At 44.7% G+C, this 24233-nt stretch overlaps 1 protein-coding gene across 6 annotated transcripts in view; it reads left to right on the forward strand.

Annotated features, from left to right (window-relative positions):
* The window catches only part of ADAM22 (ADAM metallopeptidase domain 22), a 419533-nt gene that overhangs the window by 186613 nt on the left and 208687 nt on the right, over positions 1 to 24233 (forward strand). For all 6 annotated transcript variants that reach the window (XM_073629692.1, XM_073629695.1, XM_073629694.1 and 3 more), the window contains exon 5: positions 11990 to 12072. In XM_073629692.1, the coding sequence (XP_073485793.1) occupies positions 11990 to 12072 (83 nt within the window). The remainder of the gene's footprint in view (positions 1 to 11989; positions 12073 to 24233) is intronic.

Genomic DNA, 24233 nt, shown 5'->3' on the forward strand with positions numbered 1-24233 from the left:
ATGCTGTCGTGCGAGAATTTTTTTTTTTTTTTAGTAAACTCATCAGATTTGATCTGAGATTAGCTTGCAAAAAAAAAACGATCATTCATCCAATCTGATCGTGTGTACCGGACATTTTATTACCTAGGAAAATTTACTGGCCTCTGTAATTTAATTGCTTTTTGTTACTGGGACCTGCCTACCTTTGATTTTTAAGCCTTGCCAATTGCAATTTTTACAATGAGTCTGCCAGTTGGCCCACTGTCATTGATAAGCCAGTTGATGAAGTTTAACCATTAAATTCGGTTCACTTTAACGCTTTGGAGTAAATACAAAAGCTTTGTTGCTGTAAATAAGCTGTCTGCCTGATAACATGCAGGAAGACTGTAATTATGGAGGGGATTTTGAAATGGCAGTTTTATGTTTTTATAATCAATAGGTTCCAAAGAGGGTTGGTATAGCTAAAGTAAAAATTCCTTTTAATTAACCACTTGACCTCTGGAAGATTTATCCCCCTTTTATGACCAGGCCGTCACTTTAACGGTCATACAATGCTGTACACAAATAAAATTTATTTAATCCCCCCCCCCCCATAAGTAGTGCTTTCTTTTGGTGGTATTGGATCACCACTTCGGTTTAAATTGTTTGCGCTATAAACAAAAAAAGAGCTTCAATTTAAAATATATATATATCTATATCTAGATCTATATATATATAGATCTAGATATAGATATATATATTTTTTTATTATTTTCTGCTATAAGCCATATTCCATAAGCAAAAAATCGAATTTCTTCATAAATTTAGGCCAATATGTGTTCTGTTACATATTAATAATATTATAATAATTGTAATTAATATTATAAATAAGCGTATATTGGTTTGCACAAAAGTTGTAGCACCTGCAAACTATGGGATATTTTTATTTTTAATTATTTATTTATTTTATACTACTGATGGCAGCAATCAGCGACTTATAGAGGGACTGCACTATTGCGACAGCCATTCTAAAACTGACTGTCACTTGGAAACCGGGGATACTAATACAACGATCAATGCTAAAAATATGCACTGTCAATGTACTAATGACATTGGCTGGGAAGAGGTTAACATCAGGGGCGATCAAAGGGTTAACTGCGTGCCTAACCAGTGTTTTACTCTACTGTGTGAGGTGCTTTTACTAGGGGAAGAGAATTAATTCCCTGCTTAGTAGGGACACAAACTCCAAAACTGTGATAATATGTAATCATACTCAATAGTCCTTGTAGTCATGTGAAATTAAAGTTCAAAAACACCTCCGTGCATTCAAGATTTTCTACTTCCACTTGTGCGTTGCCATCCAGTCAGCATTGAATGTGGCACCTCAGCTCAAGAACATAAGGAAAAACATCATAGTGTTTCACTTTTAAAGCAGAAGTCCAGCCTGGGCTTTTTAGGCTGGGCTTCTTTGCAATTAGTTTTGCTCTCCTGTGACCTGTTTTCAGCGGAGATCGGTCTGAAGTCCGCTCTCCGCTGATGTCACTGCCATCAGTCGAGGCAGCGCGTCATCCCAACTTCCAAGTCTGGATCCGCTAGCTGCCTTGATTATTTGCAGTCTACCTCTCCCCGCCCCCCCACAGCTCAGCGCTCCAGTGAATGTGAAGGGTCAGAGAGGAGAGACGCTGACTGACAGGCAGCAGCTTTCCTCTCGGGGATCTGTGAGAACCGAGCCATCGGCGATGTTCGATGGCTTGGTTCTCAGTGCAGAGATGGCGGGGGGGACAGCGGCAGCATCTGTCTGATGCTCCATTCACTGAGGTAAGTAGGAATTAAAAAAAAAAAACATACTTCTCTTTAAATTACTTTTTTAAAACCAAGAAGCAATAAGAAAACCACTCACAAAATAAACCAGTCACTTCTGGATTGACGTGATGACGTCACAATGCTCCACCCTGACCCGTTTCATCACATCCACCCTTGACTTCCTTAAGGGTAAAGAAAACTAAGAAAAAGTTTGGACCTGACATACGTTATAGGTGCAGACAGATTAGATGACTCCGCTCAAGGCACTCTACTCCCTGCTCCATCGGCTGATTGGTGCTGGCTTAAGGCTCAGTTCACACTCATGTGACTTAGGATCTGACTTGTGAGACCCAAAATCAAAGGACATGTGAAATGCCATGTATCTCTGTGAGAGCCTTTCCAATTGACACTACAGAAGTCACAGCGACTTCAGAAAAGGTCCCTGCACTACTTTGATCTGACTTTGACACGGCTTCAATGCCAGAGAGTGTAAAATTCACTTCAAGGTCAAACTCCAAAGTTGCATTCAAAATCACGCAACTTTGGAGTTGGTTAGTGTAAACCGAGCCTTAAAGGAGAAGTACAGCCAAAGCTTGTCCTGTGGATCACAGGAGTGCAGTTCGTTCTGCCCTCCTGTGACCCGTTTTCAGCAGACAGCGGGCTGATGTCTGCTGACGTCACAGAGCCGGTCCAGGCTCGGGCAAGATCGCGACAATAAAGTCAGGATCCGCCCACATGCCTGGACCAGCACCCAGGGCCGTCTTTAATGCAAGGTAAAAGGACAGTTGTCCAGGGTCCAATCATTGTTGGGGGGCCCAAAGCAACTGCTCCTTGAGCCCACGCTGCCCGCAAATAATATTCTCGTGTAGTGGTTGCAGCCGATTCTTCGCTTGCTCTCCTGGCCGAGGAATGCATGCGGCCCCACTGCGAGTGTGACAGGGGAGAGGCAAGCTGTGGGCTGTATGTGCTGGAGCCCGCTCGTCCTGCTTCTCCCTATGTCAGCACTGGAGCGGCTGTTACAGGAAGTGAGGGAGAGCGGCTCATTTTTCCCCCGCTCGCCCCACCCCTTCTCCAGTCAGCAGGGCTAAGATGAAAGACACAGAGCGGGCTGTGATTGTTCTCCTTCACCCTTCTCCTCTCAGCAGCGGAGGGTGGATAAAAAAAAGCAGCAGCTGGACCGGAGCAGCTTACAGAGGGGGACACTGTGAGTCAGTTACAGGAATCAGTGAGCAGTAATGTGTGCAGTATTGTCTAGCAACCCAATCAGCGAGCAGCAATGTGTGCAGTAATCTCCAGCAACCCAATCAGTGAGCGGTAATGTGTGCAGTAATCTCTAACAACCCAATCAGTGAACGGTAATGGTGTGCAGTAACTTCTAGCAACCCAATCAGTAAGCTATAATGGTGTGCAGTAACCTCTAGCAACCCAATTAGTGAGCGGTGATGGTGTGCAGTAATCTCTAGTAACCCAATCAGTGAGCAGTAAGGGTGTGCAGTAATCTCTAGCAATGCAATCAGTGAGCGGTAATAATGTTAAGTAACCTCTAGCAACCCAATCAGTGAGCGGTAATGTTGTGCAGTAACTTCTAGCAACCCAATCAGTGAGAGGTAATGGCGTGCAGTAGTCTCTAGCAACCAATCTGTGAGCGGTAATGGTATGCAGTAACCTCTAGCAACCAATCAGTGAGTGGCACTGATGTGTAGTAACCTAGCAACCAATCAGCGAGGTGTAATAATGTGCAGTAACCTCTAGCAATAAACTAGTGAGCAGTAAGGATGTGCAGTAACCTCTAGCAATTAATTAATGAGCCTGGACCAATCAGTGAATGTGGACCAGTTTGTTATGTTTACATTATTAAAGTGATTCTGAAAGGCTTTCTTTTTAAAAAATAAAATAGATAACATACATGTTATACTTACCTGCTCTGTGTAATGGTTTTGCACAGAGCAGCCCCGATTCTCCTCATTTTGGGAACTCCGCTGGCGCTCCTAGCCCCTCCCCCCTGCCGAGTGCCCCCAGAGCAAGCAGCTTACAATGCGGGGATTCAAGCTGGCTCATTCCCGAGTCATGGCTCTGCATGTCCATTCACACACAGAGCTGCGGCTTGGTTCCACTCCCTCTCTCTCTCCTGTGATTGAAAGCAGCGAGAGCCGATGTCTCTGCCAATGAAGAGGTAGAGTCCCTGGAGAACCGAGGCATGCACATTACTGGATCGAGATGAGTATGGGGGGTGTGTATTGGGGGGGGGGGGGCGCTTAGGGCTCCAAGAAAATGTTTGCCCAGGGTCCAATCAATATTAAAGACAGCTCTGCTGGCACCCATCTCAGCCTGAGAGCCTGAGTTGGCTGCTCCCGCCCCCTCCACAGCCCAGCGCTCCAGTGAGTGTGGGGAGGGCAGAGCAGAGAGCCAGTGACTGTGAGAACCGAGTGATCTGCGGTGTTGGCACTGGTCCCACCAATGCTGCATCCACCTGGGTAAGTATAATAAAAAAAAAATTAAATCACATACATCTCTTTTAAGTGGTCCGTGATCAGCTCCACGATCATGGCATCACAACAAAGGAAAAAAAAAAAGCCACAGCCCAGTATGATAGTTTTATTGGTATTATCTGATACAAAGGCTATTCTGCTCTCTCCTCTGCCCGCTAACGCATTTCACTCCACTAGAAGCTTAAAGCGGGGCTCCACCTACAAGGGTACGTTTTGCTTGTTAGCACCCTCCCCCCTCCACTGCCACGTTTGGCGTTTTTTTTAGCAGGGAGGGTGGAGCGGGTACCTGCTTTTGACAGGTGCCCACTCCCACTTCTGGCTCAGATCGACGTAGCGATCTGAGCCAGAAGTTCACCCCCCCTTCACCTGCAGTCTTCTGGGACACATCGCATATCCCAAAAGACTACAGGACCATTCACAAGGCGCAGCGCGGCTCATGCGTGTACAGTAGAAAACTTCCTGATCACCTTACTAGAGATGCTGGTGCCAGCACCCGAAGCCGATTGGAGAATCTGCTTGAGTGATGACATCGCTGGATCCCTGGACAGGTAAGTGTCCTTATAATAAAATTCAGCAGCTACAGTATTTGTAGCTGCTGACTTTCAATTTTTTGGGGGAACACGGAGCTCCTCTTTAATCATACTGTAGCACCTAGAGAAGTAAAATGTGCACACTGCAGAGGAGCAGGCAGACTAGCCTTTCTACCAGATAATACCAGTAAATATTTATAGTGGGCTTTTAAGATGGAGTACTGCTTATTTTTCTTTGTTGAGAAACGCTCTAGGTGTTCTATGGGATCATCTTTTGTTTCTCTGTTTTATTAACCTTAGAACCCAAATTTAGGGTGCTAGGTAAAAGTGTACAAGCAACAGCCCATGTAGCCAAATAACCAGTGGTGGCCCATCCATAGGGGGCGCACGGGCGCCTCCCCCTCAAGCTAGTCACCAAAAAAAAAAATGTTCCTTTAAGTGCATGGGCGCCGGACACAGTGCACTATGGCCAGCATAACGTCTATGCAATCACGTGATTGCAGGTGAGTTTTTGGGAGTCCTTGTAGCGCAAAGCAATGCGCCGCAACACTCCCACATTGTAGTCCTTGTTGTCAGATTTTCTATTGGCACTGCTCTAGGACATGGGCGGTACTTTCCTCTGAGCCGCGGCATCACTTCCGGTTTCTCTGTGCAAGTGTGAAACCGGAAGTGATGCCGCGGCTCCGTGGATGGAATGCGCGTCCCGAGCTGCGCCTTCTTGTAGAATCTCTCGACCGGATTGGTAGGTTCAGAGAGTGAACCAAAATGTAAAATAATTAATAAAAGAAAAAATGTATTGTCTTTTACTATTTATAGTACAATGGTTGCTATGTTTTCCACTTGTGGTCAGTGAGGTTTATGTAGGTTTTTTGGCGGATATTTACTAATGGTGAACACAGAGGCAGTGGTAAACTGGTACACATGACAATTCTGTGAGGCTGAGCTGTATATACCCTGATCTGAGAGGCTGAGCTGTATATACCCTGATCTGTGAGGCTGAGCTGTATAACCTGATCTATGAGGCTGAGCTGTATATACCCTGATCTGTGAGGCTGAGCTGCATGCCTGATCTGTGAGGCTGAGCTGTATATACCCTGATCTGTGAGGCTGAGCTGTATACCCTGATCTGTGATGCTAAGCTGTATATATCCTGATCTGTGAGGCTGAACTGTATATAACCTGATCTGTGAGGCTGAGCTGTATATACCCTGATCTGTGAGGCTAAGCTGTATATACCCTGATCTGTGAGGTTCAGCTGTATATACCTTGATCTGTGAGGCTGACCTGTTTCTACCCTGATCTGTGAGGCTGAGCTGTATATACCCTGATCTGTAAGGCTGAGCTGTATATACCCTGATCTGTAAGGCTGAGCTGTATATACCCTGATCTGTGAGGCTGAGCTGTATACCCTGATCTGTGATGCTAAGCAGTATATACCCTGATCTGTGAGGCTAAGCTGTATATACCCTGATCTGTGAGGTTGAGCTGTATATACCTGATCTGTGAGGCTGACCTGTTTCTACCCTGATCTTTGAGGCTGAGCTGTATCTACCCTGATCTGTGAGGCTGAGCTGTATATACCCTGTTCTGTGAGGCTGAGCTGCATATACCCTGACCTGTAAGGCTGAGCTGTATATACCCTGATCTGTGAGGTTGAGCTGTATATACCCTGATCTGTGAGGTTGAGCTGTATATACCCTGATCTGTGAGGTTGAGCTGTATATACCCTGATCTGTGAGGTTGAGCTGTATATATCCTGATCTGTGAGGCTGAACTGTATATAACCTGATCTGTGAGGCTGAGCTGTATATACCCTGATCTGTGAGGCTAAGCTGTATATACCCTGATCTGTGAGGTTCAGCTGTATATACCTTGATCTGTGAGGCTGACCTGTTTCTACCCTGATCTGTGAGGCTGAGCTGTATATACCCTGATCTGTAAGGCTGAGCTGTATATACCCTGATCTGTGAGGCTGAGCTGTATACCCTGATCTGTGATGCTAAGCAGTATATACCCTGATCTGTGAGGCTAAGCTGTATATACCCTGATCTGTGAGGTTGAGCTGTATATACCTGATCTGTGAGGCTGACCTGTTTCTACCCTGATCTTTGAGGCTGAGCTGTATCTACCCTGATCTGTGAGGCTGAGCTGTATATACCCTGTTCTGTGAGGCTGAGCTGCATATACCCTGACCTGTAAGGCTGAGCTGTATATACCCTGATCTGTGAGGTTGAGCTGTATATACCCTGATCTGTGAGGTTGAGCTGTATATACCCTGATCTGTGAGGTTGAGCTGTATATACCCTGATCTGTGAGGTTGAGCTGTATATACCCTGATCTGTGAGGTTGAGCTGTATATACCCTGATCTGTGAGGTTGAGCTGTATATACCCTGATCTGTGAGGTTGAGCTGTATATACCCTGATCTGTGAGGCTGAGCTATATATACCCTGATCTGTGAGGCTGAGCTGTATACCCTGATCTGTGAGGCTGATCTGTATACCCTGATCTGTGAGGCTGAGCGGTTTACTCTGTTCTGTGATGCTGAGCTGTTTACTCTGTCCTGTGATGCTGGGGCTGTATACTCCTGACACTATGAGTGGAAGCAAGTGGAATACAGGGGACGGAGTAGGTGAATTTTATAAGGGGTGGGGCTTATAAGAAGTGGGGGTGGTCAAAAAGGAAGAGTGGGGCCTGATGCCCCCTGTCCTAAAACTCCACCAGCCGCCACTGCAAATAACCAGAATATAGATACAGTATATTGAAGAGTCAAATGCAGATTACAAAGTGCGAATCATCTGACATGTGGCTGTAGTCTTTCAGTTTACAGCCCCCATGTGATGAACAGCAGGCTGTGGCTTGAGATTGTGATCCATTGATGGACAGGATTTCAGCTTCAGACAAAAGCCACACACATTAGAGCAGGCAGGACTTATGCCGCGTACACACGATCGGAATTTTGGTCAGAAAAAGGTATGATGGCTTTTCCGACTGGATTCCGTTCAAGCTTGCCTTGCATGCACATGGTTACACAAAAGTTCTCTGAACTTTCGACCGTTAAGAACGCGGTGACGTACAACACTATGACAAGCTGATAAAATGAAGTTCAATGCTTCTGAGCATGTGTCGAATTGTTTCCAAGCATGTGTGATTTTTTGCGCGTCCAAATTGCATACAGACGAACGCATTTTCGGATAGGAACTTTTTCCGACCGATAAATAGAGAACCTGCTCTCAATCTTTTGCTGGCTGGAATTCCGCCAGCAAAAGTCCGATGGAGCATACACACGTTTGCATTTTCTGACCAAAACCTCTCATCTGAGTTTTGCTGGCGGCATTTCCGATCGTGTGTACGGGGCATTACCAACACAGTCAACCGTCAGCAAATGGGGATTCACAGTCATACTATCCATGACTCGTTCAACAGAAACAATCCAAATAGCGTCTCCTTTATGTCAAAATTGATTGAAATGATGCAGAGACAAGCCATCTCCTGAGCGATCGTTTGAACAGTAAGGTAACGAAGGTTAGTCTGGGCGTTTCACTTTACTGAACCTGTCCGTGTGCTGGCTCTGCTTCCTATTTTGTTGCTTTGGAGATATGAAACTAGACAGAGGAACGCTTTGGATCTTTTATGGATTGTGGTATACAGGAAGTGCATCCTTCTGCTGCATGCTGGGAAGATCGCCAAAAGTCAGCTTAGCCTTCTACAAACCTGAAGAAAACAAAAATCGATTGTACTTCTCCAGCTCTCAAATTCTAAAATATCTCATTTATTTTTTTAGAACCTGCCATGGAGGAAAATCTATACTCTCTGCAGGAAGACGTCCTTTCCTGTTATATGCATCTCAGAGGTTTAAAGTGCACCTGTCACTTCCACAAAGCTTAGTTTGTCCAATGGCACTCATGATGACCTATTAAACTCTGTGCTTATAGTGACACTAAACGATATCCTTATTTTTCAAAAATAATCCATAGGCATCCACTACGTAATGGCCCTGTAATCTTATTTTCATGAAGAAAATGTTTTTCTACCTTCTTGTAGCATCTTCTGTGAGCTTCTAAACGTCTCCTTTTTTCTCCTCACTTCTGTTTGGAATGAACCATGCACATTTGTTGTGGTCATGTACACGGCTCTATGCACACTACAAATCCCTAAGTCCATAGTTCATAGTCTACCTCAGGAGTGAGCAAGAGAGGGTGGCTACCTTCCTACAGCTATAACAGCTTCAACTCTTCTAGGAAGGCTGCCCACAAGGTTTAGCAGTGTGTCTATGGGAATGTTTGACCATTCTTCCACAAGCGCATTTGTGAGGTCAGGCGCTGATGTTGGATGAGAAGGCCTGGCTCGCAGTTTCTGCTCAAATTTGTCTCAAAGGTGTTCTGTCAGGTTGAGGTCAGGGCTCTGTGAAGTCCAGTCAAGTTCCTCCACCCCAAACTCGCTCATCTATGTCTTTATGGACCTTGCTTTGTGCACTGGTCCAAATCATTTGGTGGAGGGGAGTTTAGGGTGTGGGGTTGTTTTTCAGGGGTTGGGCTTGGCCCCTTACTTCCAGTGATTAAGGTGTCAGCATACCAAGACATTTTGGATAATTTCATGCTCCCAACTTTGTAGGAACAGTTTGGAGATGGCCCCTTCCTGTTCCAACATGACTGCGCACCAGTGCACAAAGCAAGGTCCATAAAGACATGGATGAGCGAGTTTGGGGTGGAAGAACTTGACTCGCCTGAACAGAGTCCTGACTGATAGAACATCTTTGGAATGAATTAGAGCAGAGACTGCGAGACAGGCCTTCTCATCCAACATCAGTGCTTGACCTCACAAATGCGCTTCTGGAAGAATGGTCAAACATTCCCATAGACAAACTGCTAAACCTTGTGGACAGCCTTCCCAGAAGAGTTGAAGCTGTTATAGCTGCAAAGGGTGGGCCAACTTAATATTATACCCTACCGACTAAGACTGGGATGCCATTAAAGTTCATGTGAGTGTAAAGGTGTCCCAATACTTTTGACAATATAGTGTACATACAGTGGGAGCATGGAGAATGAACACCCTCTAACAGGAAGCCAGATCACAGCAACAGAAAAAAAAAGCAATTTGGAGGAGGTGGAGAGGACTTTGAGTTAAGAATATGTATCTACTTGAATTTAATTTTATTTTTTTGTGTTGCAGAAATTGTAAAGTTCTGTTGTGCTTAGGGAAAGAAGCCCATTAAGCTCTAGTTCACACCAGTTTGGCTTTGAATTCTCGCTATTTCAGCGCAATTTCATCAGTGTGATTTGCATCTTCGATTTTATTGCACGTATAGGAAATATAAGGTTTTTGGATGATGGACTTTTTACGCATAACACATTCTTATAAAAAAATATTTATTACAAATTTAAAATCAAAACAATTACATAGATTTCTCATATAATTCATTCCCAGAAAGTAGCCTATGATCATGAAAAGCACACCACCTATAAACAATATAATCAAACCCCGGAGGACCAGACTGATCGCTCTTGAAATTTATAGAGCTTGACGAGGTAGCGTGTCATAAAGTGCTAAACTCTGCTCAGTGCATCTTCACCCCTCTTCCTTCCGGGGGCCGCGAACTCCGGCTCTGTGACTGGCTGGAGTCGCGTGACGTCACTCCTGCACATGTGCGCGGGAGCCGCCAGTCACGGCATGACCCCTATTAGAAACGGCACGATGTGCCCTTTCTAAAGTGCGCATGCGCCGGTAAAATCAGCGCATGCGCCGTAGTCATTGGCGCTCTGCTTTTTAATAAAGATCTCTTAAACCGTGGAGGTTTAGGAGATATTTCAAGCACCTACATGTAAGCCTTAATATAGCCAATGACAGCTGATCCTGTGATGTAAACAGAGCCAGTAATTGGCTACCAGCGTGAGGAGAAAAAAAAAAAGCTGATCATCGGCGGCTGTGAGAGGGACATCGGTCCCGATCGTGGAGGGCCTCTGCAGAGGCTTCTGTGCCCACCTGTGCCACCTACCAGTGCCCACCAGCGCCACCTACCAGTGCTCACAGTGTCACCTATCAGTGCCTCTTCGCCAGTGCTGCCTATCAGTGCCAAATATCAGGGCCCATCAGTGCCATCTTATCAGTGTCTATCAGTGTCGCCTTATCTGTGCCCATCAGAGCAGCCCATCAATGCCCATCGGTTCAGCCTCATCAGCGAATATTAATGAAGGAGAAAAATTACCTGTTTGCAAAATTTTATAACAAACTATGAAACCTGATTTTTTTTTTTTCAAAAAAAAATCTTTTTTTTGTTTGGCAAAAAACCAAAACCCAGTGGTGATTAAATACCACCAAAAGGAAGCTCTATTTGTGTGAACAAAAATGATAAAAATTTCATTTGAGTACCGTGTAGTATGACCGCGCAATTGTCATTCAAAGTGTGACAGCGCTGAAAGCTAAAAGTTGGTCTGGCCAGGAAGGGGGTTTAAGTGCCCAGTAAGCAAGTGGTTAAAGAAAATGATATTTTGAAGTACTTTCAAACAACATTTGTCAAGTTATTTTCATATGAACATTCGCCTGAAAACGTACAGGTGTCTGGCCAGCTTAAGGCCCACTGTGAGGTATGACAAAGGACCAAAATTACCCAGAAGTCCTTGCTCCGTTTTTAGTGCATTATTTTCATGGCGTCCCTAGAGAATGCATCTTGGAACGCTGCCTAATTGTCCTCCTTTAACGAGGTAGTAAATATTGAATGCATCTTGTTGTTTTGAGCATTTTCTGGATAAGAATCTATTTAAATTCTTGTTATCACAGGTATTGTGGTGCGTCCATCCGCCGCTGCTAATTGCCAGTCAGCACATTCCGGATAATAAGAAGGAACTGTTTTTAGTCAGGCTCTGCCTAGGCTGCATTTCCTGGCCAGATGGCACAGCAAGCTGCCGCACACAATATGCCATTTTAATAACCGTACATCAGTCTTTCTTCTGTGCGCATTCCTTCTACACATACACCTCTTCACTTGTAGACAGATTGCAGCCATTCTGTAGTAAACACCACGCTGCACAGGGCCTGTGGCGGAGGCCATTTTGTCTACTGAAGTGCGGGGCTTGGCGGATAAAACTGTATGGAAATGGAGACATTGCTCACACCAGTTCCTCAGTGACTTGCTCTTATTTATTTATTTTTCTAATATGACGAAAAAGCACAGGTGACAGTCAGTGATTGTAATCTTTGTTTTCTCTCTCAGGGCGGGGAGCATTGCTACTACCAGGGACACGTCCGAGGAAAACCCAGGTCATTCGTGGCCCTGTCAACATGTCACGGACTTCAGTAAGTTAAATCCTGTGCCTGTTTTTAGAAAAGTGCAGTAACCAATTACAGTAGAGTGTAATTCCTAGCATGTTACATCTCTCAGGGACGAGGCCAGGGTCACGGATCCCCATTCTGTCCCCTGGCCATGGCGTTTACTGTTATATTATGGTATCTCTATCCCCCGATAGGTCCTCCATAATTTAGAATAAGCTGCCAAACACTGACATCTTCCTCCCACCCATATGAGTGGCTGATGGAGACACAGGCTGTAAATGACTCCACTAAATAGACTAAAGAGGAAGTAAACCCTGATGGGTTTTACTTCCTCTTTTTTCCCCTTCAAAGTAAAAGCATAATGGGCTAGTATGCATCGCATACTAGCCCATTATGTTGCACTTACCTGCAAATGAAGCCCGCGATGTCCCGGCTGGTGGCTGCGTCCATCTTCACCCCTCTTCCTTCCGGGGCCGTGGACTCCGGCTCTGTGACTGGCCTGAGTCGCTGGTCACAGCATGGGCCCTTTAGAAATGGCACGATTGTGCCCCTTCTTCAGTGCGCATGTACCGATGACGACGCAATTGTATATGGTAAATATCCTGCAGGTTTAGGAGATATTTCCAGTACCTACAGGTAAGCCTTATTATAGAGATACAAGTGGTGTAACTAGGTTTACAACCACTATAGAGATACAAGTGGTGTAACTAGGTTTACAACCACTATAGAGATACAAGTGGTGTAACTAGGTTTACAACCACTATAGAGATAGAGATACAACTGGTGTAACTAGGTTTTCAACCACTTTAGAGCTAGAGATACTAGTGGTGTAACTAGGTTTTCAACCACTTTAGAGCTAGAGATACTAGTGGTGTAACTAGGTTTTCAACCACTATAGAGATAGAGATACAAGTGGTGTAACTAGGTTTACAACCACTATAGAGATAGAGATACAAGTGGTGTAACTAGGTTTACAACTGCTATAGAGATAGAGATATATGTGGTGTAACTAGGTTTACAACCGCTATAGAGATAGAGATATATGTGGTGTAACTAGGTTTTTTAAACACTTAAGAAACCACAAAACGACGGGGCCCCATGCAGACAACCTGACACAGGGCCCAATACAGCCAATGCTTCAGCTATGAATGAACACAATGAGTAATCAGTTCCAGTCAATCACTGTGTTCATTCAGGAATAGAAAGGGGCTGGTAAATATGACATATTTACCGGACCCTTCCCCCACTCATCATCTTGAAGGATCCTATTGTGGAGAGTAGGAAAGCCTGGCAGCAATGATGGGGTGGGGGGGGGGGCACACAGGGTGGCCTGGGCAGCAGGGGGGAAGTGTATGGTGCACAGGGAGGGTGACTGGTGTGGCAGGGGGTTGGCAATTCCTGGAACTGATCCCAGTGCATGGCACGCTCTGCAGCAGTTGAAACCCAACGGGAGATAGAGGCCTGGGCCCGTACAGGAGGACCGGTGTCCCCCTCCTTATCTATGCCCCTGCTCCTAAATACCAGTGTTCACCCAGATCTAAAATAAAATGCTTCCTGGAGTCTGTTAGGGTCCATTCAGTGCATTATCACATGTACTTGTGCCATGCAATAACGTGCGTTGCATTAAGGCAGTCCAATTCATTTTACTGGGCTGCCAAATGCAAGACAAGGCACCAAAGAAGGTGCAGGTACCAGTTTTGGCAGTGCAGTGCATGGCAACACAATTTAACTGCACTGCATGTTCATCTGCAAGGTGCATCGGGGTGCTTTTCAGAATGAATGGCACCACATCGCATCAACGCATACATATGTGTGTTGCGGTAACGCACAAGTGACCGCAATTATATGTAGTGAATTGGCTTTTAAAGGGCATCCAATAATAATTTCTACCTGTAGCTGCTGATATCCACATTTCTGATTAGGTGCCATAGAAAATGTGTAAAATGCCAAGAGCCACAAAAGGGTTCAGCTGAAAGTGTAATATAACAATTCCAAACTGTCATGATGTTATGTAACAATTCTATACAGTTCATTAAAGCACTGCTTCTGTTTGTTATGCTAATACTGCCATCTAGTGGTAGGTAAAGTTTGGAGCAGCCAAAATTAATATTCGGGTAAAGTGCTGGAAAGTAGAATCCCTCCCCTGACATCTGCTTATGGCTCTTTGTCCTTTAATGTGCAGCCCTCACGCCCATTGCTGAAGCAAGTGAAAGAAAATATTATTTAGACTGTTAGTAAATGTGCTGTTTATCTCTTTTCTTGTGTTATGTTTTATTCTTTATTTTTCATCTAATCTTTTTTAATAGATTTCCTAGAGAGAAATATAAAATGTGTCACAAGGCATTTTTAAAAGCGGTTGTAGGGCGCACAAATGTGGTAGCACTGATTTGTAAACATAGGTCAAATAGGATTCATTTGGGCCATTTATACTATAGTGTGAAATGTAGTAACCATAGACTTTAAAGGAGAAGTACAGCCAAAGCAGAACAGAGAGCTGTGAGAACTGAGAGATCAGTGGTGTTTGATTGCTCGGTTCTCAGTGTTAGAACCAGCAGGGTACAGATGCAGCATTGGACCGATGCGGCATCCACCTAGGTACGGTAAGTATGATTAAAAAAAAAAATATATATATATCTCCCCATACTTCTCTTTTAATTGTGAAGTGATGAGAGGTAAGCCTAGGTCTTATTTACTACACATAGGGGTTTATTTACTAAAGGCAAATCCACTTTGCACTGCAAGTGCACCTGGAAGTGCAATCTCTGTTGATCTGAGGGGGACATGCAAGGAAAATTAAAAAAAAAAAAAAACAGCTTGTACATGATTGGATGATAAAATCAACAGAGCTTCCCTTCATTTCAGATCTTCCCCTCAGATCTACAACGACTGCACTTCCAAGTGCACTTGTAGTGCAAAGTGGATTTGCCTTTAGTAAATCAACCCCATAGTTTTACACTTTTGGAAGTATGTAATGAACAATATGGTGCTAGAGTCTATAAATGCAGAGAGTGCAGGGGTCAGGGGTGTGTGCTGACTGCCAGGTTTAGAAGTAAATGATGCACAGAGATGTGTAAAGCACCATGTGCAGGGGTCTGTAGTTTACAGTGCATCCAGAAAGTATTCACAGCACTTCACTTTTTATACATTTTGTTATGTTACAGCCTTATTCCAAAATGGATTAAATTCATTATTTGTCTCAAAATTACACAAACAATACCCCATAATGACAACATGAAAGAAGTTTGTTTGAAATCTTTGCAAATTTATTAAAAATAAAAAAACAAAAAAAATGTACATAAGTATTCACAGCCTTTACCATGACACTCAAAATTGAGCTCAGGTGCCTCCTGTTTCCACTGATCATTCCTGAGATGTTTCTACAACTTGATTGGAGTCCACCTGTGGTAAATTCAGCTGATTGGACATGATTTGGAAAGGCACACATCTGTCTATATAAGACCCCACACTTAATGCCCTGTACACACGATCGGACATTGATCGGACATTTCGACAACAAAATCCATCGGATTTTTTCCGACGGATGTTGGCTCAAACTTGTCTTGCATACACACAGTCGCACAAAGTTGTTGGAAAATCCGATCGTTCTGAACGCGGTGACGTAAAACATGTACGTCGAGACTATAAACGGGGCAGTAGCCAATAACTTTCGTCTATGAATTTATTCTGAGCATGCGTGGCACTTTGTGCGTCAGATTTGTCTACACACGATCGGAATTTAAAGGATCGGATTTTGTTGTCGGAAAATTTTATATCCTGCTCTCAAACTTTGTGTGTCGGAAATTCCGACGGAAAAAGTCAGATGGAGCCCACACACGGTCGGAATTTCCGACAACACAATCCGAGCGCACTTTCTCCGTCGGAAAATCCGACCGTGTGTACAGGGCATAACAGTGCATGTCAGAGCACAAACCAAACCATGAGGTCCATGGAATTGTCTGTAGACCTCCGAGACAGGAATGTATGGAGACACAGATCTGGGGAAGGGTACAGAAAGATTTCTGCAGCATTGAAGGTCCCAATGAGCACAGTGGCCTCCATCATCTGTAAATGGAAGAAGTTTGGAACCACCAGGACTCTTCCTAGAGCCAGCCGCCCGGCCAAACTGAGTGATCGGGGGAAAAGGGCCTTTGTCAGTGAGGTGACCAAGAACCCGATGGTCACTCTGACAGAGCTCCAGCATTTCTCTGTGGAGAGAGAACTTTCCAGAAGAACAACCATCTCTGCAGCACTCCACCAATCAGGTCTGTATTGTAGAGTGGTCAGACGGAAGTCTCTTCCTCAGTAAAAGGCACACGACAGCCCACCTGGAGTTTGCCAAAAGGCACCTAAAGGACTCTCAGACCAAGAGAAACAAAATTTTCTGGTCTGATGAAACAAAGATTGAACTCTTTGGCCTGAATGACAAGGGTCATGTCTGGAGGAAACCAGGCAATGCTTATCACCTGGCCAAAACCATCCCTACAGTGAAGCATGGTGGTGGCAGCATCATACTGTGGGCATGTTTTTCAACGGTAGGAACTGGGTGACTTGTCAGGATTGAGGGAAAGATGAATGCAGCAATGTACAGAGACATCCTTGATGACAACCTGCTCCAGAGCGCTCTGGACCTCAGACTGGAGCAAAGGTTCATCTTCCAACAGGACGACCCTAAGCACAAAGCCAAGATAGCAAAGGAGTGGCTACAGGGTAACTCTGTGAATGTCCTTGAGTGGCCCAGCCAGAGCCCAGACTTGAACCCGATTGACCATCTCTGGAGAGATCTGAAAATGGCTGTGCACCGACACTCCCCATCCAACCTGATGAAGCTTGAGCAGTTCTGTAAAGAAGAATGGGAGAAACTGCCCAAAAATAGGTGTGCCAAGCTTGTAACATCATACTCAAAAAGACTTGAGAATGTAATTGGTGCCAAAGGTACTTCAACAAAGTATTGAGCAAAGGCTGTGAATACTTATGTACATGGGATTTTTTTTGTTTTTTATTTTTAATAGATTTGCAAAGATTTTAAACAAACTTCTTTCATGTTGTTATTATGGGGTATTGTTTGTAGAATTTTGAGGAAAATAATTAATTTAATCCACTTTGGAATAAGGCTGTAACATAACAAAATGTGGAAAAAGTGAAGCGCTGTGAATTCTTTCCAGATCCACTGTATATTGCAACATGTGAATGGGTAAGTAGTGTGTAGTGCATTAGTGCGAGGGTCAGGTATGTGTCATTCACAGAGTGCAGAAGTTATGAGTGCGAAATGTAAGAGCATGGGGTCAAGGATCTGTGCAGGAATCAGGAATGGTCAGGAGTATGTAACATACCAAGTGCAGTGGTAAGGAGCACTTAACACATTAAATGCAGGGGTCAGAAGTATGTAATGCATAGGGGTAAGGGCAGTGTAATGAACAGAGTGCAGGTGTCAGGGGTATATAATGCACAGAGTGCAGGGATCAGGAGTATGTAATGTATAGAGTTCAGGGGGCAGGAGTATGTATTGTATAGAGTGCAGGGGTCAGGAGTATGTAATGTACAGATTGCAGGGGTCAGGAGTAGGTAATGTATAGAGTGCAGGGTTCAGGAGTACGTAATGTATAGAGTGCAGGGTTCAGGAGTACGTAATGTATAGAGTGCAGGGGTCAGGAGTATGTAATGTACAGATTGCAGGCGTCAGGAGTAGGTAATGTATAGAGTGCAGGGATCAGGGGTATGTAATGCATAGAGTGCAGGGGTAAGGGGTATGTAATGCACAGAGTGCAGTTGCCAGGAGTATGTAATGCATAGAGTTCATCAGGGGTCAGGAGAATGTAATGCATAGAGTTCAGGGGGCTGGAGAGTGCAAAATCCCCCTTTCAAGAATTAATCTCCCCTACTTCCCCTCTCAGGATAACTTCCCCTCCCCCTCATAAAAAAAATAAGTCTGCTCTAATCTGCACACTCACCTCCTAAGCACAAAAATTCTCTATCCAGTAACAATTCCACCCTTCAGAAATACCCCCTCCCAGCACAAGTGTCCCCCCCCCCTGCAAAATCTCTTCTTCTACCAGTACAAATCTTTATCCTCATCTTGTGTTATGTGAAATGTCAGACTCGAGGAGGACCCTAGGCAAGCTTACCTGAATTCTATTTCATTGACAGGCGGTATTGATGGGAAAAAAGATGGCTGCTGCAGTGGTAAGTCACAGCATTAGGATGTGCCCTGGGTGCCTGGCGCTGGCAATGCCCCTGGTTGCTAGGACACAGGCAGCACCATCCTTGGTTTCTAGGAGGCCCCTGCTAAAAGATGTGCATGAAAATATGGCACAAAATGCGTCCCATATTGAATTAATATGGGATGTAGCATGTTAGAAATCCAGGATGATCCTGTGTCATATGGGACGAGTGGCAACCCAAAGGACTGTTTTACATGGGCTTCAGCTTCTATAGTAGTAGTATGAACAACAAGGTTTTATGAAACTTTCAGCCTTTAAAGCTCCCTTCTGCTCCTGTTTGAGAAAATGTTATACACAGATCTTAATAGGAGTGCTTATTGTCACTTTAAACAAGCTGCTAGCATGCCTCAGCAGACTTTCAACAAGCTTTAAGTAGTGCTGAAAACTGCTAGCAGCTAAAGTGACAATAAGCATTCCTATTCAATGTTTACAATCTGGAGCTGTATGGTACTTTAAAATCTTGCGAAAAGCTTTGCAAATGCTTTGTAAAAGCTTGTGTAGCGCTGACAAATTTTCGATCAGGCGCTTATTTGTAAATTTAGTGGGTTGTCTGTTCTGTATATAGTTCAGAGTTAATCTATGGCTAAATTACCCTCTGTTCCAGCATCGGCTGTGTTGCGTGCAGTTCCACACTGCCTGTGGGTGTCGTTGTCACCATAGGTCAGTGTTGGAAAAGCAACAAGCTGAAGTATATTGAGTGCTCTTCTTTCCCAGAGGTAACTTGGCAAAGGTGGTCCACTGCTATGCGTTCTGGGAGAGAGTACTTAAGGGCCAGACACCATTTTCCTCTCTTTTTCACCTGCTGGCCCTCCTGGCCTAAAGGTATTTGACTGTCAGTTTCTACCTCGTGGCCCTCCAGGCCGGAGGGTTGCGATGCTGCAGCTGTGCAAGTAGGCCCAGAAGTCTGTCTGGGGCCTACTACTACGAAGATGGTCCTGTGCTGTCTGTCCTGCGGGAAGAACCCGGACAATTAAGAAGGATTGAGAAGGGGAGGACCCATCTTTGGAGAGGACCGTGCGGAATGCTGGTGTCTCAAGAGGGGCTTGGTGACTCAATTGGAGGATGCATCTTAACCTAATCTACCGCACAAGTACTGCCGGGTCGGCTTAAAGGTTCTGGTACTGTGTTGCTGCTCATCTAAAATTACTATGTCCTGTGGCAGAGGTTCGTACAGTTAAATTGTTCTTCTCAAGTCTGTGGCAGAGACTTTTTGTTCGTGCTACGCTGCGGCTGCTAGGTTAGTGAGAGAGACCTATCCGGTTGGGCAAAGATTTAATCCTGGACTGAAGGTGCATTTATCCCAGAGATTTCAAATTCCTCAGTGTCCTAAAGAAAAGGTATTTGAACTTTCCTGCAACTCTTCTTCTACCTCTTTCCTGCTACTTCTTCCAATTATTTCCTATTAAAGCATTGGAAAAGTACTAAAGTGACTGGTGCCTACATTGTCAGATAATAAGCTCAACATGGATTCTAAGTTCTGGTATTGGTGAAACTACAGGTAAAGAGGTGACGGTAACAGCCCGATATAAATCAGCAGCTCCTTCGGGGGTTGGTGCTACACTTGCCATTCCCACTGCTCCTATACAAGCTGAAGCCCGTGTGTGAAACAGGACTTACCCTGCTGTGGGCTAATCTTGTGGTTTTAAAGCCCTTACTCATCATAGGCTAAAACATTTTTTTAAAGGAGTGGTAAAGGGTTTACACTCGGGAACGGAGTGTCCCCAAGCATCTCCAAGCGTCACCGGTGCACCCACACCTCTGGTCAAATGCAGTACAGCACACCCCAGTGGCTTGAATTGCAAAGTGAGTCAGAATTAAAAAAATAAATACATAAAAAAGCTCGTAAACCGCATTACTCGCAATCTGAGGATCCACTGTAGTGAAATACAAGAGGTAGGAAGGTTTGGGCGTGTTCTAGTGACCATGGAAGTTGGTCTATTTCGGCATGGGTTTCTGCGGTCCTTGGGTACTCTGAAGTAGATCCAGACCTAGTACAGGCACTAGACTCACTAGACTAGAGGATCCTTTTTGAAGTGTTCAACAGATTTGCTTCAATATGAGAAATATGCAAATTGGTAGTTTTTATTTCTTTACCGTACCAGGCCCTGCACATTAATAGGTGGCGCAATGCTCCCCTCTGCTGGTATTTTATTTGAATGCAATTGTAATTTTAGGAACATAGAAGGTGATTTATGAACACATTTGTGCTCTATTTCTTAAAAAGTTGTACCATGCAAATGTGTAAATCATTTAGGTGGCTGATTGTTTGCCAATGCCATCTAGGGTTGCCACTTTTTCTTCAAGCCAAACCCGAACACTAAGCCTCGGTTCACACCAGAGGCGGCACGACTTGCAGGTCGCCTCACCGAGGCGACCTGCACACGACTGCCCGGGCGACTTGCAAAACGACTTCTGTATAGAAGTCTATGCAAGTCGCCCCCAAAGTCGTACAGGAACCTTTTTCTAAGTCGGAGCGACTTGCGTCGCTCCGATTAGAACGGTTCCATTGTACTGAACGGGACGCTACTTGTCAGGCGACCTAGGTCGCCTGACAAGTCGTCCTAGTGTGAACCGAGCCTTAAGCGGCACACAGTAGCATTTTTTTTTGTATACACTATAGGATTGCAACAGACCTGGGACACCTTTGGGCACTCCAAAGAGAATAGTAATGTGGCACACATAGTGCCCCCTCACCCTCCTCTCAAGCCCTGTTCCATGTCACATTCCTGTTTGAATAATATGTCCGAGTTTCAGGTGGACTGAAACCCGGACACATGATTCAAAACCCGGAATGTCCGGGAGAATCCCGGACAGGTGGCAACCCTAATGCCAGGCCACTTCTTGTTTTGAAATATCTGTGAAAGTCTTCCCATTTGCACACATTTGTCGAAAGTGTTATAAACTAGATTGCGACAGAATTCGTGCAACGATCTATTACCAATTTAAAAGTGATGTGGACCTTTTTTTACCCACTTGCCGCCCGCCATATAGCAAAATGACGGCAGCAAAGTGGTTTCAATATCCTGACCGGACGTCATATGACGTCCAGCAGGATATCAAGCCAGTGGCGATCTTTGTTGCGGGGTGTCAGTCTGACACACCGTAACTCCGATCTAGGTAAAGAGTCTGACGGAGACTCTTTACCATGTGATCAGCCGTGTCCAATCACGGCTGATGACAGTGTAAACAGGAAGAGCCGGTGATCGGCTTTTCCTCACTTGCGTCTGTCAGACGCTAGTAGAGGAGAGCCGATCGGCTGCTCCTCTGACAGGGGGGGGGGGGGGGTCTGTGCTGGTCGATTATCAGCGCAGCCCCCCCAAGGATGCCCACACTGGACCACCAGGGACGCCACAAGGACCACCAGGGATGCCACCACTAGTCACCACCAGGTATGCCACCCTAGACCACCAGGGATGCCAATCAGTGCCCACAATGGATGCCAATCAGTGCCAACAATAGGCATCACTGATTGGCAGGCATTATTGTTTGGCACTGATTGGCATCCATCAGTACCATATATTAGTGTACAGTGCCAGCTATCATTGCCCATCTGTGCCGCCTTTCAGTGCCCATCTGTGCCGCCTATCAGTGCCCATCCGAGCCGCCTATCAGTGCCCATCCGTGCCGCCTATCAGTGCCCATCCGTGCCCATCCGTGCCGCCTATCAGTGCCGCATATCAGTGCCCATCATCAGTGCCCATCAGTGCTGCCTTATCAGTGCCCGTCAGTGCAGCCCCAGCAGTGCCCGTCAGTGAAGGAGAAAACGTACTTATTACAAAGTTTTGTAACAGAAACAAAAAAAATTGTATTTTTTTTTTTTTAATTTTCTGTCTTTTTTTTATTTGTTTAGCAGAAAATAAAAATCCCAGAGGTGATCAAATACCACCAAAAGAAAGCTCTATTTGTGGGAACAAAATGATAAAAATTTAGTTTGGGTACAGCGTAGCACCACCGCATAATTGTCATTCAAAATGCGACAGCGCAGAAAGCTGAAAATTGGTCTGCGCAGGAAGGTGTATAAGTGCCCTGTATTGAAGTGGTTAAACAGGCACAATTATCTGAAAATGACTTCCTAAATGCTTTTCTGAGAGCTGTTTTTTTTTTTTTTTTTTTTTTTTTGTCAAATTGTGACTAATTGGCAAATCCGCCTTTTGCATAACACGACAGGATGGCAAATCTTCCACACTTTCTGATCTGGGAAAACAAAGAGTGCAAAGTGATATGACACATTAGAATAAATCTGCTTCATTTGTGTGACAGATTAGCAGACTGCAGCATAATAACTGAAGCAAGAGCTGTGATTTTATTGATGTCCCCCATAGTTGTTACTGCCAATACTTCTTTAGTTTTTGAAGAAAATAGGCACCTCCCCCCCCCCCTGCATTGTCTGCCGGTCAGTCCGGCACTTACCCCATCTAGGTGGGTGGCGGGCAGCAGCTCCGTGTCTTTTTTCCAGTGGAAAGCTCCTCCCCTCCTCCTAGGCGTCCAAAAGGACCTGTCCTTTCAGCCAATCGGATGAAGGGTCTCAAAACCCGCTTCCTGATTGGCCGGGAGGAGGATCAGTGTTACAATATCGAATATTCATTCCCTGTTGTAACACACCTGGGTGGGCTGCATTTGCATTCTCTGAGCCCAAAGCCCATCCTATTTTGAAGCCTATTAGAGCCTCTGGCTCTAATAAGATGCTTAAAAAAAACCCCACCATTGTAATTCATGCATCCGGCGTCCTGCAAGGGGCCGGATACATGGATAGGGGGAGGCAGCTATGGAAAGGGGGGGCGTGCCCATGCACCCTTAATGAATGGGCCCAACCCCTGTTCTTTAGCAAGGAACATACACTCCACATGAATAATTATGCTACCAAAATGAGTGTGTGCTGTAAATTGCCTCCAGCATTGTTCCTGTTTCTTCTTGCTGGAGGCTACCATTTTTCTGAAGCCCAGAGCCCCTGAACAGCAGTAAATCATAAAGCAGAACTAAATCCATTGATTTTTAGGGTTTAAAAAAAATAGTTACATTCCTGGAATGTTGGGATTGCTAACCGTCACAATTGATTGTGTCCCCAACCAAACTGTCAAGCCATCAAATGGCTGCTGTCATAACTGATCACACGTTCAGTACCATGGCGGTTGCAGAAGGTTGCTGTAAATGCCCATTCACACCTGAGTGTTTTCAGCTCATAAAACGCTCATTTCAAAAGTTCCAAAACACCCAACAAGCAAAATTCCATTCATTTAAAGGGCCCCTGTTCACATCTGAGCGTTCTGTCACCTGAAGCAAAAAGCCTGAAGCTCAAAAAAGTACACAAGCTTCTTTTTAGGCAGATTACTGGCGTTTTTCTGCTTTTTACATTGGTGACCTTTCGACCTGTACAAAAACGCTCGAAAAAACGCCTGAAAACGATACGCTCAGGTGTGAATGCAGCCTGAAGGATAGGAGGGTTTAATTCAGCTTTAAGGCTGTCAACAGATTGGCCTCTACAAATTAGTCAGTGCCTAAAAATAGAGAGCAACTGAGCATGTGCAGAGCAGAGTGAGACCGAGTATTACTGGATTTTAAACAGCATAGGCACTTATTTTTAATGTTTTGCATAGCTATACCTGCAAAAGGGGCCAGTCTGATGCAATCAACCATTTTAACTGTGGGCAGCTGAAGCTGCTGCCTGTGAGGAACAGCAGCAGAGGGGTGTGGCTCCACGTTTCTGGGCAACCCAGCTTTTTTCTCAAGCCCCTCCAGGGCTGCGATGTCTCCTCCGTCACCAGTAGACGTGCAGAACAAAAAAATTAGTTTCAATTCGTTATTTTAATAGTTTTGTTTTTTGGAACTAGTTTCTTTTTATTTATTCATATTTTTTAATTCGATTAGAATTTTCCGTTGAATTCAATTAGATCGAATTTGGAAAGTTTCAAATTTATTCTATTTTATTCTATTGTTTTTTTTCTTTTTCTATTCAAATGTATTCTATTC

Source organism: Aquarana catesbeiana, linkage group LG05, assembly GCF_042186555.1.
Source record: "Aquarana catesbeiana isolate 2022-GZ linkage group LG05, ASM4218655v1, whole genome shotgun sequence".
Classification (NCBI taxonomy): domain Eukaryota; kingdom Metazoa; phylum Chordata; class Amphibia; order Anura; family Ranidae; genus Aquarana; species Aquarana catesbeiana.